Source organism: Salvia splendens, chromosome 13 (genome assembly GCF_004379255.2).
Source record: "Salvia splendens isolate huo1 chromosome 13, SspV2, whole genome shotgun sequence".
Classification (NCBI taxonomy): Eukaryota; Viridiplantae; Streptophyta; class Magnoliopsida; order Lamiales; family Lamiaceae; genus Salvia; species Salvia splendens.
In genome coordinates, this window is record NC_056044.1 from 32,319,425 (window position 1) to 32,334,832 (window position 15,408).

General features: G+C 38.1%; 2 protein-coding genes across 2 annotated transcripts; both read left to right on the forward strand.

Annotated features, from left to right (window-relative positions):
* The first annotated feature begins 1,065 nt into the window (after nucleotides 1–1,065).
* Nucleotides 1,066–1,732, forward strand: LOC121761465 (zinc finger protein ZAT12-like). Its single transcript, XM_042157110.1, has one exon. It carries the CDS (start codon nucleotides 1,144–1,146, stop codon nucleotides 1,645–1,647), a length of 504 nt encoding a protein of 167 aa, XP_042013044.1. The 5' UTR covers nucleotides 1,066–1,143; the 3' UTR covers nucleotides 1,648–1,732.
* Nucleotides 1,733–3,647: 1,915 nt separating this feature from the next.
* Nucleotides 3,648–8,358, forward strand: LOC121761332 (succinate--CoA ligase [ADP-forming] subunit alpha-2, mitochondrial-like). Its single transcript, XM_042156985.1, has 7 exons — nucleotides 3,648–3,939; nucleotides 4,628–4,837; nucleotides 5,798–5,968; nucleotides 6,278–6,401; nucleotides 6,919–6,980; nucleotides 7,525–7,606; nucleotides 7,951–8,358. The coding sequence occupies exons 1-7, from the start codon at nucleotides 3,733–3,735 to the stop codon at nucleotides 8,085–8,087; spliced, it is 993 nt and encodes a 330-aa protein (XP_042012919.1). The 5' UTR covers nucleotides 3,648–3,732; the 3' UTR covers nucleotides 8,088–8,358.
* The last annotated feature ends 7,050 nt before the right edge of the window (nucleotides 8,359–15,408 follow it).

The following is a 15,408-nucleotide window of genomic DNA, read 5'->3' on the forward strand; positions in this document are numbered from 1 at the left end:
TCCGTTGAGAAAATCCAATTTTATTGTTATCCTCTATATAAAATTAATAGTAGTATTTAGCTTAAAAAACAATACTATTCAACTATCATGTAACACAATCGGTAGCTCACACTTTTAATAATCAATTAGGAAAATTCTAGAAATATTAGCTTGCGTGCTCAATGACGTTTCATCCGTACGAATTTACACTACATAATTTGTTTTTAAAACTACTCCATATTTTACCGATATGGGACTTTTATATAATCGATCGCGGATTTAAGAAAATGAAATTCGTTGGGTTAGAACTCGTTGGCAGAAGAAGTTCATCACTGGCTTGCCGACATTATCTACCATTTAGTTGATGTAGTGTTTTTTTTATTCTTTTCGTAGCTATCTAAATCATAAAATCACGTAATAAAATGGAAGGATTAGGCCTGAGGATGCGAAGTTGTCGTAAAGTTCAATGCCTTGATGCCCCTTGGACCGACAATAGGGTCGATCGACCCGCACTTGTCATATGAGGATATCATATTAAAAATCATTAATTTATGCATAGAAAAGCGTTAATATAGTACATAAATTTTAAAAAAATATGATTTTCAATTAATACTTATGAGAATGTGTATCCAATAATCAAATCCTAATGCATATCACTCCATAAAAACTATGAATTGCTGGTTGTTAATGTTTTAAAAATATTACAAGATACTATTTTTTTATTTGATACCTTTATTTATATTTTTCGACCTTAATTTATAGCGAGTAGTGTACGTGTGTCGGTGTGTGTGCTCAATTAAGCAATCAATAGTACATTTTTTATTCAAAGCAAATGACAACATATTTTTAGTACTATGCATTAAATTAATACGGTATCCAATTTGGACCCCCATATATCTCGTTTCATTTTTTCTAATCTGAACCAATCAAATTGAAAATTAAATTTGACTTACTTTTCATCAACGAAATTTCGTTTATTTTTCCATGCGAAATGTCAATAGTCTTACTCCACAACTAACAATGAAATTATTAGACTATATATACATCCACAAACTCATCATATTAATTTCATCATTCAACTCTCATTCTCAACATTACTCAAAAATAAAAAAAACCAATCCAATTAATTCATCCTTCCATTTTTCAATTAATCATTCCCAAATTATGTCGAAGAGGAGTAGAGACGTCGCCGGCGATGGCGACGACGCCTCCGCCGTGGCCAACTTCCTAATGCTATTATCCGCCGCCGCTGCCGCACACAGCAGCGGCAACAGAGTCCTTGCAGGTGAAGATTCATCGCGAATCTTCACATGCAAGACTTGCGACAGGCAGTTCCCATCGTTCCAGGCGCTCGGCGGCCACCGCGCCAGCCACAAGAAGCCGCGGCTGGGCGGTGGAGAGCCGCCGTCGCCGCCGAAGCCGAAAACGCACGAGTGCGGCATTTGCGGGCAGGAATTCCCGTTAGGTCAAGCCCTTGGAGGCCATATGAGGAAGCACAGAGCGGCCTTGGTTGATCAGAACCACCATGAGGCGGCGGCGGCGGCGCCGCCGCCGTTCGCGCTTTTTCCGGTGGTGAAGAAAGCCAACAGCAGGAGGATTTTCTCTCTCGATCTCAATTTGACTCCGTTAGAGAACCATTATTTTTTTGTTGATTCTTCACAAATATAATTAGTTCTTAATTTACATTTTTTTGGTATTTTTTGTATATGTTGTTTCATTTCTTTTTAAATAGGAATATTGATTTTTTCAAGTATTGATTGTCTTTTCGGATCTATTTATATAAGCATGATCTACTAATTAATCAAGCTGTTATTATAGCAATAATTACTATCATATAGATTATTGTTATTGTTATTATTAACGTTCATCTTCAAAATAAAAATGGTAATTTAGTATATCCAGAAAGGATTTACACACACATAAAACATAGAGTCGTATTATTAATTTGACTATAGCTCTGAAAGTTGTTATTTTTTCTATTTATTATATAGTTCAAATTTGACTTATATCATTTAATATAATTTTGGTACGGAGGTTTGACAAAATAAGCATATGGGTGTTGACATAAAAATAGTGACAGATAATAAATTGAATTTCCCATATTTACAGAATTAGATATATCCAACATGAAAAATAAATTAATGTTTACAACTTTTATATATTGGCTTTCTCATTCTCTAACAACCCAATAAAATAAATCCATTAAAAATGAACTCTTTATGTTAGATACAGTATATAAAAGTAAAAGGATCTATTAAAACATAAATTATGGAGGTCTATTGAAACAAAAATAAAAATATTAAGTATTTTAAGATGGGTTGTCTGTGTTTATGGAGCATATAAAAGTATAATAATTAATCCAGTTCATATTAATATGTACTAATATTTCTGAATATCTACATTTGTTAAATTTTTTATTAGTTACGGAGTACTATCATTTATTATTAATGGCCACTATGTAATGATCGAGTCTTTATTAAACATATAACCAATTATTGTAACAATATACATAGTTTAAAATTCAAATTGTATCTCAAATATGTACAGTAATTATGTACAAGTACACCTTTTTTTTTTATTAAAAAATAAACATCAATTTTAAAGGTTGGACTCAAATCCGTGACTTTTGATCTGAGTATCAAACATTTTACCACTCGGCCAACACGTACAACTTCATAATATTATAGGGAAGGAACAACCACCTTTCAAGGCCGTAGAGAGACCTTAATTATTTCTTAAGAGAAGTCCAAAATGTTATAACTATGCCCAATTTGAAGGATATTTAAGAAAAAGAGAGAAGACTTCAAATAACTTCATAATACTAGATTTTTTTCAAACAACTCCATAATACTATAAGATTTTTTAAAACTTCAAACTTTATTTATCTTTAAGGTTAAAAAAATTTCCTCACTCGGCGACCAATATGTAAAAGTAATTGAACTTAACGATGAGTTTAGAGAGAATGAACGACCGTAGTTAAGACAGTAAAGAGAGCCTAATATTTTCTTACGGGCTGCCAAAAATGCTCTAGACACCCCCAATTTGAAAAGTAAGACTTCAAATAGCACCATGTTAAGATTTTTTTAAACTTTATTCACGAAATTGCAAATTTATTCCTCATTTAAGTTAAAAAAAATCTCCTCCTACCATCACCAATACGTAAAAGTGATTGAACTCAACGATGAATTTCAAGGGAGGGAATGACCACCTTCGAGTTGCAGAGCGAGAGTCTAAATTTAGCATATGAGTAGCCGAAAATGCCATAAAACACACCTAATTTGACAAATATTTTTCTAAAAAAAGACTTCAAACAATGTTGTTTTAAGATTTTTTATTAGACTTACTTTGCGAAATTATAAATTTATCCTATGCTAAAGTCAAAAACCGTACTCTCTTCTAATTCGGTTTGCAAACCAATTCAATTGATTGCCCTCAAAATATAAGTTATGACTATGTAACTCTATAAGCTTTAACGTTTAAACATATACTAACAATATAACATACTCTTTAAAAATGATACTTCTACTTTGTAAGTTTTAAGTTATCTATAAATCACAATGTTTAAATAGTACGAATATTGTCCAAATATATGCCACTCTAAAATATCAAAATAATCCTCAACAAAAAAAAATAAAGGAACCAAAAAAGAAAAGTTATTTCATTTGTGGAAGGAAGAGATTATATTAATATTTCTCCCATTTCTGCAAAAACCTAAATCGCACGCATCTTCCCAAAACGCAGTCAACAGAATCCATGGCGCGTCAAGCCACGAGGCTGATTGCCAGCTTGTCATCGCGGCTGCTCCGCCCTAATCAGCTTAATCAGCTCCGCAATTTCGGATCGCCGTCGCCGCCGCCTGCCGTGTTCGTCGATAAGAACACGCGCATCCTTTGCCAGGGCATCACCGGAAAGAATGGCACTTTCCACACCGAGCAGGCCATTGAGTACGGCACCAAGATGGTATGATCTCACTCCCCATTCGCCTTTGATATTTGCTTCAGTTTATGATCTGCTTATTTGTTATTGACTGAATAGATTATGTAGCGAGATCGCTTTTCGTTAATGCTTTCCGATTGGTGGATCACTGGGGAATGTGATACGGTGGATTAGGTTTTGTGAGAAATGCATAATGTTTGGCTTTGAAATATTCGTGATGCGTTGGGGAATTAGGTTACTCAAGGTGAAACTGAGTATTGTTGAATTCTGTTAAGTGCTAAGCATTCCAGAAGAAAAATGTTGTGAAGCCTAAGGTGCGGTATATGATTATTGCGATGAAATTTGTGAAACGGTGTTTGCTTTGATTTGTGTGGAAAATATACAGTATTTATTTAGAGACGCATATTGATCATGATCATTATTAAAGTTGTGCATATGAGTTTCTGAAGATGATTTGAGCTGAAAAACATTAGTTTACATGTTAGTACTTGTAGTATTTAAATTACAAGGTTATTACCTTGCTTTACTGCTTGACTTTTGTAGTTCTGTCATCCAAGTATTAGTGTTTAGAATGCAAATGTTTGACAAAAACTTTGTCTGAGTGTGACAGGTTATTGCTTTGCTTGCTGATGTGATGTGCATGGTGTAATTTGTAAAAAAATATGTTTTTTTAACACCTATCATTATTCATCAATTATGTCTGTATGGATAGGTTGGAGGAGTTACCCCTAAAAAAGGTGGAACTGAGCACTTGGGACTCCCCGTCTTTAACACTGTAGCAGAAGCAAAAGCTGAAACAAAGGCTAATGCATCTGTGATATATGTTCCTCCTCCATTTGCTGCAAAAGCTATCATGGAGGCATTGGAGGCTGAGCTAGATTTGGTTGTATGCATCACAGAGGGAATACCCCAACATGACATGGTAAGATGTTTATTTAGCTCCATGTGTGTCTTTGATTTGATCACAGAGATAGATTGAACAATCAACCTCTTCTGACTGATCCAGTTTTCTTGTTTACAACATTGCACAAGCTAAATATTTTTTTTGGATTTCTTATACTTGTTAATTACTTCTATCCTTTTGTATAGCGCATGAGTTCTTCCCAAACTTCTTGATTTAATCATTGAAATACCAGAGACAACTGCCTGGCGTTATCCATGGTCTTGCTTAGGTTATCAGATGACTTTGTATTTCCTCCTAACACCTATAGAATTATGATTGCTGACTATTAGTTGGTAAAGGAGAGTAACACCATGTATCAAATTGTATAAACCATGAGGAGAATATTATGTTTTCTAACTTACCTGTTGACTGCAGCATACTATGTGGAGGATACTCATCTATCCAGACCTTTACCAGTAGTTCAGTTTGGCGCCGTAACTGCAGAATTCCATAATCCTCTTAGGGGGCGTTAACTTTTATTGATAGGATATATTGATACCATATGGTTGGTATTTGAAGGATAAGATGATTGAACAAGTTTAAAGTTAATCAAATTAAATGGCAGATTAGCTCAGATTATTTTTGTCGATCCATCCATCACTCAGACTAAATTCCCCCCTTAGTAATTATAGTAAATACTATATAAGCTTGTGGTGATATGTATCTTTTGAACTTTTCTTGGTCATTCTCAATCTGCTCAGTTCTATGCTATTGTCATTCTCAATTTGTAAATGTTGTATATTTAAGTGTGAAAATTATCTGACTGTTGCTTACACTAGCAAAGTCATAGCAATTTCTGTGTGTCTGAAAGCATTGGTTACTCACATATTCCCATGTAATTCATAATTAAGTTTTAGTATATGATGATCATAGATCTCTACATATGCTTACAATTTTAGTAGTATTCTTGTTCTTCAAGATTTCTGTTCCAAATTGCAGGTTCGTGTGAAAGCTGCTCTTAATCAGCAGTCACGGACTCGGCTTATTGGTCCAAACTGTCCCGGCATTATTAAGCCTGGTGAGTGCAAAATTGGAATTATGCCTGGATATATCCACAAACCAGGACGCATTGGAATTGTTTCTCGATCTGGTACATTGACTTATGAAGCGGTAAGATTCATTTTTGATTAGATTACGTCCTGGTTACATTAGAAGCATCACATCCTAAAAACTTAGCTCTAGAGCTAGCCGATAAGTTTCTCCTCTATATAAGATGAATGAAAAAAATAATTCTTTTTAAGTAATTACTGGTAATACTGAATGACCAATGACAGTGAACTAGTAGTTTACCTTTATTTTATTTGCGGCAACAAACACTTCTACCCCTCAAACTTGAGAATTTGTTTGATAGTTATATTTTGTCCGGTTAATAAAATATCTTTAATCTCTGTGCATAACTTATTCACCTGTCTATTTTAGGTCTTCCAAACAACTGCAGTTGGCCTTGGGCAGTCAACATGTGTGGGAATTGGTGGAGATCCTTTCAATGGAACAAATTTTGTTGATTGCATGGAAAAGTTTCTTGTGGATCCACAAACAGAAGGTATAATTTGTCAGACTGTCATTTTCTTTTCTTACCCCTTGGTCTCTTAGGAGTTAGGATGGAAACGTGTACTTTTTTTAAAATTTATTTTACTGAATCTTTGATAATGTTAGTAAGTTGATGGAGCGGTGAATGAAGATGCATAGATGATGTTATTTATCAAATACATTGCTGTAATATTGAATAACTTTCGCTCTCACTTAGCCTTTTAATTGTGATACATGCTCAGAACTTGGGATAGAGCCTAATCAATGTGGGAGCTTTAAACTATGGGTGTTTGGGACTTCATTAGTTGAATCTAGTTGGCAGTAATTATTGTATGATAACCAAAACAATTATTACAAACTGCAAAGACCAATAACCAAATGAGTGGGGCAGCGAACTCCATCTGTTTGCAGGCGTAGATTAATTTGCATGGATGATATTTAAATATTCGTAATTATGTTGAGTTCCAAATTATTTTTTCTTTACATGCTTAAAGGAGGTTGCTTGATACATTTTCATTTTCGCATTTTAGGGATTGTTCTTATTGGCGAGATAGGTGGCACAGCTGAGGAGGATGCAGCAGCTCTCATAAAGGTTAATACTAACATCCTTAGAGTCTCAGGATTAATGAATTTTGGATGGGTATTTTCTGTAAACAATGGATCAATTTCTTATGCAATATGACAAGTGGCTTGATCAAAATCTGGGATCCGCCTCTGTTGATTCGCCTTCGATGAATATAGTTCTGTAGTGCTTTACTAGCATGTTTTATGATTGTACTTGAAATGACTGTTGTGGGCATCTTGCTGGGCCCATCAACCTGTTGTTTTAACCTAGGAAACTCTTGACTGAGTAAATTCCTTTCAGATTATCCACACCTGCAACTTGCAATGTTGATCATTTACCCAAACTTTGAATGTCTATCTGATGTTCATCAATCTTTGTTAAGACGGTTATTTTCAGCAAATTGAAAACCTCAGCTTTTGGATGACTATTTGGTTACACTTGCATACTATCTTTGTACGCGGCGCTTAGTCCGTCTTTCTTAGAAGATTCTGCAATTCTGGTTGCTTCCGATAGTTTCTGTTTCTGTTTGCATGACTTGACATATTCAATCTTTTCTGTTTCAACGTGACAGGCAAGTGGGACTCAAAAGCCGATTGTTGCTTTTATTGCTGGACTCACTGCTCCACCTGGGCGAAGAATGGGCCATGCGGGAGGTACTTTTTTCTTCTGTAAATTCCAATAGTTATCTCATGCTGATCCAAATCGATTCAGAGAAATAGCACACATCAATAGAATCTTCTTGATTATCCCTACAAGATGAGCATAGAGAACGGCTTTTAGTACTGATCCTCGACACTAAAAGCTAGACCTTGACTGTTTCAGCTCATATCTTTCTGGTCAATAAAACTTTCTCATAATATTTCTTCCATTTTCTCCAATCATTTTAGTTAGTCTTCAAACCATCCAGTTTGTAAGTTTGTATCAGCTGGTCTTTCACCTTGTGTCATTAGAATAACTAAATAGGTGGAAGCGATTGACAGAGTTGTTCAATTTGCAGCTATCGTATCTGGAGGCAAGGGTACTGCACAGGACAAAATCAAGACTCTACGCGAAGCTGGTGTTACTGTGGTTGAGTCACCTGCAAAGATAGGCACTGCAATGCTTGAGGTCTTCAAGCAGAGGGGTCTCGTCTGAGCAGCGCTGGAGCCAGCCACCGCTCCAGTGGAGGCTTGGCCGGTGCTGGAGCAAGGTGGGGTCAGGCGGAGAAGAGATGGAGCATACATAGATGATAGAGTAGAAATGGAGATTTTCGAAGTTCAGCCATTTTGGATTGATGAAAAAGAAAGATAAACAATAAAGGCAAAACACATTCTTATTCTTAAGTCATTGTTTCAGTTTGGAGTTTATCATTCTTAATGTATGCATATTTATATTTTGAGAAAAGCAAGGTTTCTTCTCCAACTTATCTTAAGCGTCAATTTTAAAGCAGTATTCAGTGTTTTGTCCAAGAAAAAGAATAAAAATTTTTCAATGTTTTTATTTGAATAATAATAGTATTAAATGAGCATATCTACTGTGTCACTTCTTCTATAATATGATTGTTTATAATTTATAGTAATTAGGAGTATAAATATTATATTTAAATAGATGTTGATTTATTGACAAATTAATAAGTTATGAGTATAATGATCGATTAACCTTCAATTTCATTACAAAATAAAGCACTATTGTATTTATAGAGCGAACTACAAAAATGATCCTTGAACTATGAGTTTATCTTGCCCATAGTTCGTGGACTTTAAAAATATCGCCAGTAGTCCCTGGACTAAGGGTTTATTTTGAAATTGGTATTTTTGGCTATTTTTTATCCGAAAATGTCCTTTTGAGCAATTTCGTCTTTCACATTTTAACTGTTTCAATATGATATTATTTCAATGATGTACTAAATCTGATATTATTTCAAAATTATTGTCTTCTTCCCTTTGCCATCCTTCACTTTATTTTTTATTTCAGTATTAGATTTAATTTTGAAAAATTAAATTTAAAATTTGGATTTTAAAATACCAATAAATTATTTTTAATTAAGTTTATTAATTTATGTATTTATTATAAAAGAGTTTTGTGTGAGTTGACTACATAGTTTTATTTCTATATATATATAGCTATGAGACGAGAAAGAATACATAAATTAATAATTTTAATAAAATATAAATTTTATAGTTTTATTGATATATATAGTTTTATAGTTTTGTTGATACATATAGTTTTAATTAAGAATATATAGTTTTATTGATATTTAAAAATCTAAAATTTAAATTTAATTTTATAAAATTAAATCTAATATAGAAATAAAAAAATAAAGTGAAGGATGACAAAGGGAAGAAGAAGATAATTTTGAAATAATATCAGATTTAGTACACCATTGAAATAATACCATATTGAAACAGTTAAAATGTGAAAAGACGAAATTGTCCAAATGCTCAAAAGGGCATTTTCGGATAAAAAATAGTTAAAAGGACCAATTTCGAAATAAACTCTTATTCCAGGGTGATGGATCCGCGAATTTCTGATGTTAGTAAATGCTGGTAGAGAATAAAGACTACGACACAATGAATTTACGTGGTTCGATTTACTGAAGTAAATCTACGTCCACGGGAAGAAGGGAGGGCAAGATTGTATTGCTTGATCTGGAATTACAGCTTACAACACAGACTTGCTATATGATATTTTATCTCTAGAGAGCTTAACCTTTTTCTATCTGATCTAAGTTCTATTTATACATTGAACTAAGATCGTGGCTTGCATCACCACTAATGATGGTTGTGGATGTCGTGGAGGTCATGGCCTAAGATCGTGGATGTAGCGTAGGTCATGGCCTACGATCGTGGCCTGAGTTGACACCACGTGGTAGTGGGTGTGTTGGAAGTTGTGGAAATCCTGTATGGGTCCACTAACTCCTTGTTCGGTCGAATACTGAGACCGAACTGCTTTGGTTGCCGATCTGAGAGTAGAGCTTGATGCCGACCTGAGAGCAGAGCTTGATTAGTTGGCTTTTACCGAGCTGTAGGCTGAGGCCGAACTCTTTGTTCGGTCGAACTCATACTCTTCCTTGGGCTTTGGGCTGATGGGCCGTCATTGCTGTTGGGCTTGTTTAGTACGCACCCCATCACTACCCCCCCCGAAGGGCGAAGTGAATCACTTCGGCGAAGTGAGTCACTTCGGCATTCTGGATAAAGGCAAGGGGGAGGCTGATGTCAGGGGACGTGCCTTGCATTAAATGCGACAGTAAAATCCGGCCGTTGAATCCTGAAAAGGTGGGATTCGAAACGGTGCGACGATTTTGAAATCTTCGCCGAATCTGATAAATACCTCCTTTCTTCATCATTGAAGCACTTTTGCGACTGCTTCTTCTGCACTCTCTCTTTTTTGCGAAAATTCTCTCTCCGCTTTCAAGAATTTCTTCAGACTTTCTTCACCTTCAAAAAGTAAGAAAAATGTCTTCTTCTTCTTCTTCGGAGTCGGGTAGCGGTAGGAGAGGCGGTAAGGGGTCTTCTGGCCGGAAAGAGTCCGGGGAGAAGACCGTAGAGTATTTCCATAGTATTTTGAGTAAGGATACTGTGATATCCCTACCCGAAAAATACTTTTTTCCTGGGGGGAAGGCGGTGGTACCTGACGGTGATCATAGGGCTGACTCCCCGCCGGAGGGTTACGCCACCGTGTACGAGGCCTGCTTAGAATGCGGGCTTCGTTTCCCCTTCCCTTCTGCCTTTATAGATTTACTAGATTTTTTTCAGCTTCCTTTAGGCCAGGTGACTCCGAACTCTTGGAGGCACTTGTCGGCCTTCGCTGCCGAACTCCGTAAGTTAGGAAGGGATTTGTCTTTGAAGGCGATCCTTAAATTCTTTCAATTTAAGAGGAAGGGGTCTTGGTTTTACTTGATCCCTGTACAGCCCTTTAGGGCCTTTTGTAAAACGAAGTGGCCGAAGTGGCAAAACCGCTTCTTCTACTATGATAGGACCGCGGCTCCTAGTTTTCCCTGGAGAGGGCCGAAGTCCGTTATCCGTCATCCTCGGCCTGAACCGTTGGACGAGCTCGATGGCGAGCTCAACAAGATTCCCATAGTTAGGAAACAATACACGGAGTCTGAGCTCGTCAAGGGCGACGTCGTGTTCGACATCTCGTCTTCGGACGAAGAGGCCGAGGGTGAGGATTTCTCTTTATCTTTATGCTCTACTGCTTTAACGAAGAAAATCTGACTTTGTTGTTTTTTTTTTTTTTTTTTTTTTTTGACAGTGAACTTGCTGAATAAGGCTATCCGAAAGTCCTCCGAGCTTGTGGAGCCGGAGAGGCAGAGAGCCCCTCGCTCGGCGTCTGAAGCCGAGAAGAATCCGAAGAGGCAAAGAACCTCTTCTTCGGATCCGAAAGAGCCGGAGCCGTGTTCGGCTAAAGGGAAGGGGAAATTTCATGAGTCCCCAAGAGTGCCGGGGAAAGACCTGGTCATCTCCGAGGTGGTTGCAGACATCCCGGAACACGTCCCTGAGCCTTTTCAATGGCCGACGAATTTTGTGGAGGTAAGCTTTCTGACTTGGCTTCTTTTCCACATTTTTTGATGGCCATTCTGTTGAGTTTTTTCCTTGTTCATCTTCAGAGAGCCAAGCTCGTCTCCGTGGAGCTCTCCAAAGCATCCCACGACTACGAGGAGATGCAGAAGAAGTTGCATCTTGCTCGTAGTCTGGCCGAACAGGCTGAGGCCAAATTTGAGAGGGCCCGAGCTGCTAGGATCTCGGCTCAGGATGAAGCCCGGTCAGCCAAAAACCAGCTCATCATCCTGCAAGAGCAGACGAAGCACCGGGAGGCTCAGAAGGAGGCTGCCGCCGTGGCTGCCCAGGGGGAGGCTCTCCGTGTTTACACGGAGAAACTCTTTTTGAGCAGCCAGTTCTCGGCCTTTGTCGGTAGTCTGGTAAGGCTAATTACCGATAAGGGCGAGCAGGGGGCCGACGTCGTGCTGCCTCTGTACAGCCGAGAGATAGCAGCTCGGCTTCAGAATCTGCCGCTCCTTGAGGAGCTCGCTTCATCCTCGGTCCTGCTTTCTGCAGACCGAGTCCGGAGTTGTCGAGCTGATCGGGACGAGAACCTGGAGGCTATCTTTGCCTCCGTGGGACCCGTTTCACCCGCTTCGACTTACAACGGAGAGGGTGAGGCCGAGCCGCTGGAGCAGGAGGCCGAAGTCGAGCGGGCCGGGCATCCGGAGAAGGAAGCCGATCAGGAGGCGGAGGCGAGGCCGGCAGGATGCGAGGCCGAGGCTGAGGTAGCTCAGGAGAAAGAAGCTGAACCAGACCGAGGAGCCGGAGACGAAGCTGGCGGAGTATGATTTCGTCTCCCTTCTCTTAGTCTAGTTTCTTCCTTGTAAAATGGCCTTGAAGCCCTCCTAGTGTAAAAAATTTTCCTTGTGAATGAAAAATTCTCTACACTTGTCTTCGTATAGCTTTTCGTACTCGCCTTTATTCCTGTTGTATTTTACTATCTGCTCGGTACAGCTGCCGAACTAATATAGCTGCTTTGTACTCAAGGAGATGGAGATACTTCACTGGAAACGGCTGTACTCTTCGGCTTTAGACGAAGCTGAGAAAAGAGCTATAGCCGATCAGACGAAGAATGACGAGCTTCTGGCTCGTTTAGTGAAGCTGGAGGCCGATAATAAGGACTTAGAGTCCGATAAGAAGGATCTGGAGGCCGAGCTGAATACGACCATTGCTGAGAGGACTGCGTACGAGGATTACATCCGTGTGCGCGGGGGAGTGACCATATCAGATGTTCAGAGTCGAGTTGACGAACTGTGGGAGGAATATCATGTACTCCGGAGGAACAATGCGCTGGAGAGCTCGGCTTGCCAACAAGTTGTGAAATCATTACGGCGCTGGGCTTCTCGGTACGACATCATTCTTTCCCGGCGTCCCTCAATCGAGAGATTCCTTAGGCATTTCCCGCCAACAGATGCTCGCACTCCAGATCAAGCCTCTGGTTCCCTTGTTCAAAATCCTACTCCAAGTCAACAACGAACTCCGGAACAGCCGGAAACGTCAAGACGAGAACGGGCTCAGGAGCAACCGGAATCGTCAAGACAGGGACGGACTGAAATTCGCCGAGGAGTTGTGACTATGAGCGAGCAAGATCAGCGGATGCTTATTGCAGAGACTCTTCATCGCCGAGGGGTTAGAGCTTCTGGGGCTCGCGGAAGAGGTGTTGGGTCGAGGATAGCATCTCGTCGACACAATGAATTTACGTGGTTCGATTTACTGAAGTAAATCTACGTCCACGGGAAGAAGGGAGGGCAAGATTGTATTGCTTGATCTGGAATTACAGCTTACAACACAGACTTGCTATATGATATTTTATCTCTAGAGAGCTTAACCTTTTTCTATCTGATCTAAGTTCTATTTATACATTGAACTAAGATCGTGGCTTGCATCACCACTAATGATGGTTGTGGATGTCGTGGAGGTCATGGCCTAAGATCGTGGATGTAGCGTAGGTCATGGCCTACGATCGTGGCCTGAGTTGACACCACGTGGTAGTGGGTGTGTTGGAAGTTGTGGAAATCCTGTATGGGTCCACTAACTCCTTGTTCGGTCGAATACTGAGACCGAACTGCTTTGGTTGCCGATCTGAGAGTAGAGCTTGATGCCGACCTGAGAGCAGAGCTTGATTAGTTGGCTTTTACCGAGCTGTAGGCTGAGGCCGAACTCTTTGTTCGGTCGAACTCATACTCTTCCTTGGGCTTTGGGCTGATGGGCCGTCATTGCTGTTGGGCTTGTTTAGTACGCACCCCATCACAGGGACTACTGGCGATATTTTTTAAAGTCCCGGGACTATGGACGAGATAAAGTCATAGTTCATGGACCATTTTTGTAGTTCACGCTTATATATATTGACTTTGTAAAATAAAATATAAATTTGATATAATAAAAATATCTGGATATTTATGATAAAATTATCTAAAATTTGATAGAAAAATCTAGATATGTAGTAAAATATTAGAATGGAAAATTCGATAAAAGGAAACGAGACTTATAAATGTTTATGTTGGGAACATATAAATGTGTGTTGTGAACATTTAGATCAGTTGGCAACTTGAGATCTAAAATGTTTATAAGTTTACTCGTATAACAGCATCTCTTAAATTTATTCATATAATGCACTATTCTATTTCTTAAATATTTCTTTCAAATACATATAGCAAACAAAAATAAAAAAATATAAAAAATAATGTATTCCATCCAAGGTGGAAAAATATTCAATAGATTGGATTCATTCGTACCGTTGCGGACGCAAGAATAAATTTGGCAGGGGCTTCACTAAAAATTCTTGCCAGGGGACACACATATTATTTATATTTATATATATATATATAGGGGTGCATTATAATGATAACCCCAATTTGTGTGATAACCCTATAACTAAATCTCCACAACACATTGCCGTTATATCCAACCCAATGCTATGCTGCGGCTTTCTACAAAAAAACGAAGTAAATAAGCTAAACAGACGGAATAAGCTGAGCAGCATAAAGTGTCTCAACCTAGATAAATTACCTCCACGTTGCAAAAGCCTGTGCGCATTAGTATAAGCCTTTGGATCTGCATCCTCACATCGCAGCACATACTTAATTTTCTCCAACATCATACAAACGTGATAAGAGTTGCAAGTCTCCAACAGCTTCTCAAACACATAATATGAAAACTCAGACTTCATTTGTTCCTACAGCACCAAACACACCAACAAGTTTACTCATCAATATAATAAGATTAAAAAAAGTTTCTAAACTACCTTTATGACAGTGGCTATGGAAGTAAGTCTACCAAGCGCCATGACATGCGGGTTCACCAAGAAGGAACGTGACCTGCGCTCTTATGTATGATGGGTTGCTCTCTTAACCGCTTTCATTTCATCATTTCCTTTTTAGAATATTACTAGTCCCTATTACAAGTTGCATAAATCTCAACTCCAAAGTGAATCGAAACTATAATGCATATCAGCATATGTATGTCATGTATGGGAGAAATAATTATCATTTTATCAACTCAGAGTATCATTCTATCCGGCAAAACTATCATTTTATCAACTCAGCGTATCATTCTATCCGCGACAAAACTATCATTTTATCAACTCAGAGTATCATTCTATCCGGCAAAACTATCATTTTATCAACTCAGAGTATCATTCTATCCGGCAAAACTATCATTTTATCAACTCATAGTATCATTCTATCCGGAAATTGAGCGAAATTCAGAAATTAAATGAGGGAAATGACATATTTACCCTCTGCGCCTTTTTTATGAAATAAATCTAAGTTTGAATCTCAGCACAAGATTAGAAAATATGTGTGGTCCAGATTTGGTTATACCCTATCACACAAATTGAGGGTTATCATATGGTCACAACTATATATATATATATATATATATATATATATATATATATATATGAAAATGATCAATACAAAACTTGATCTCAA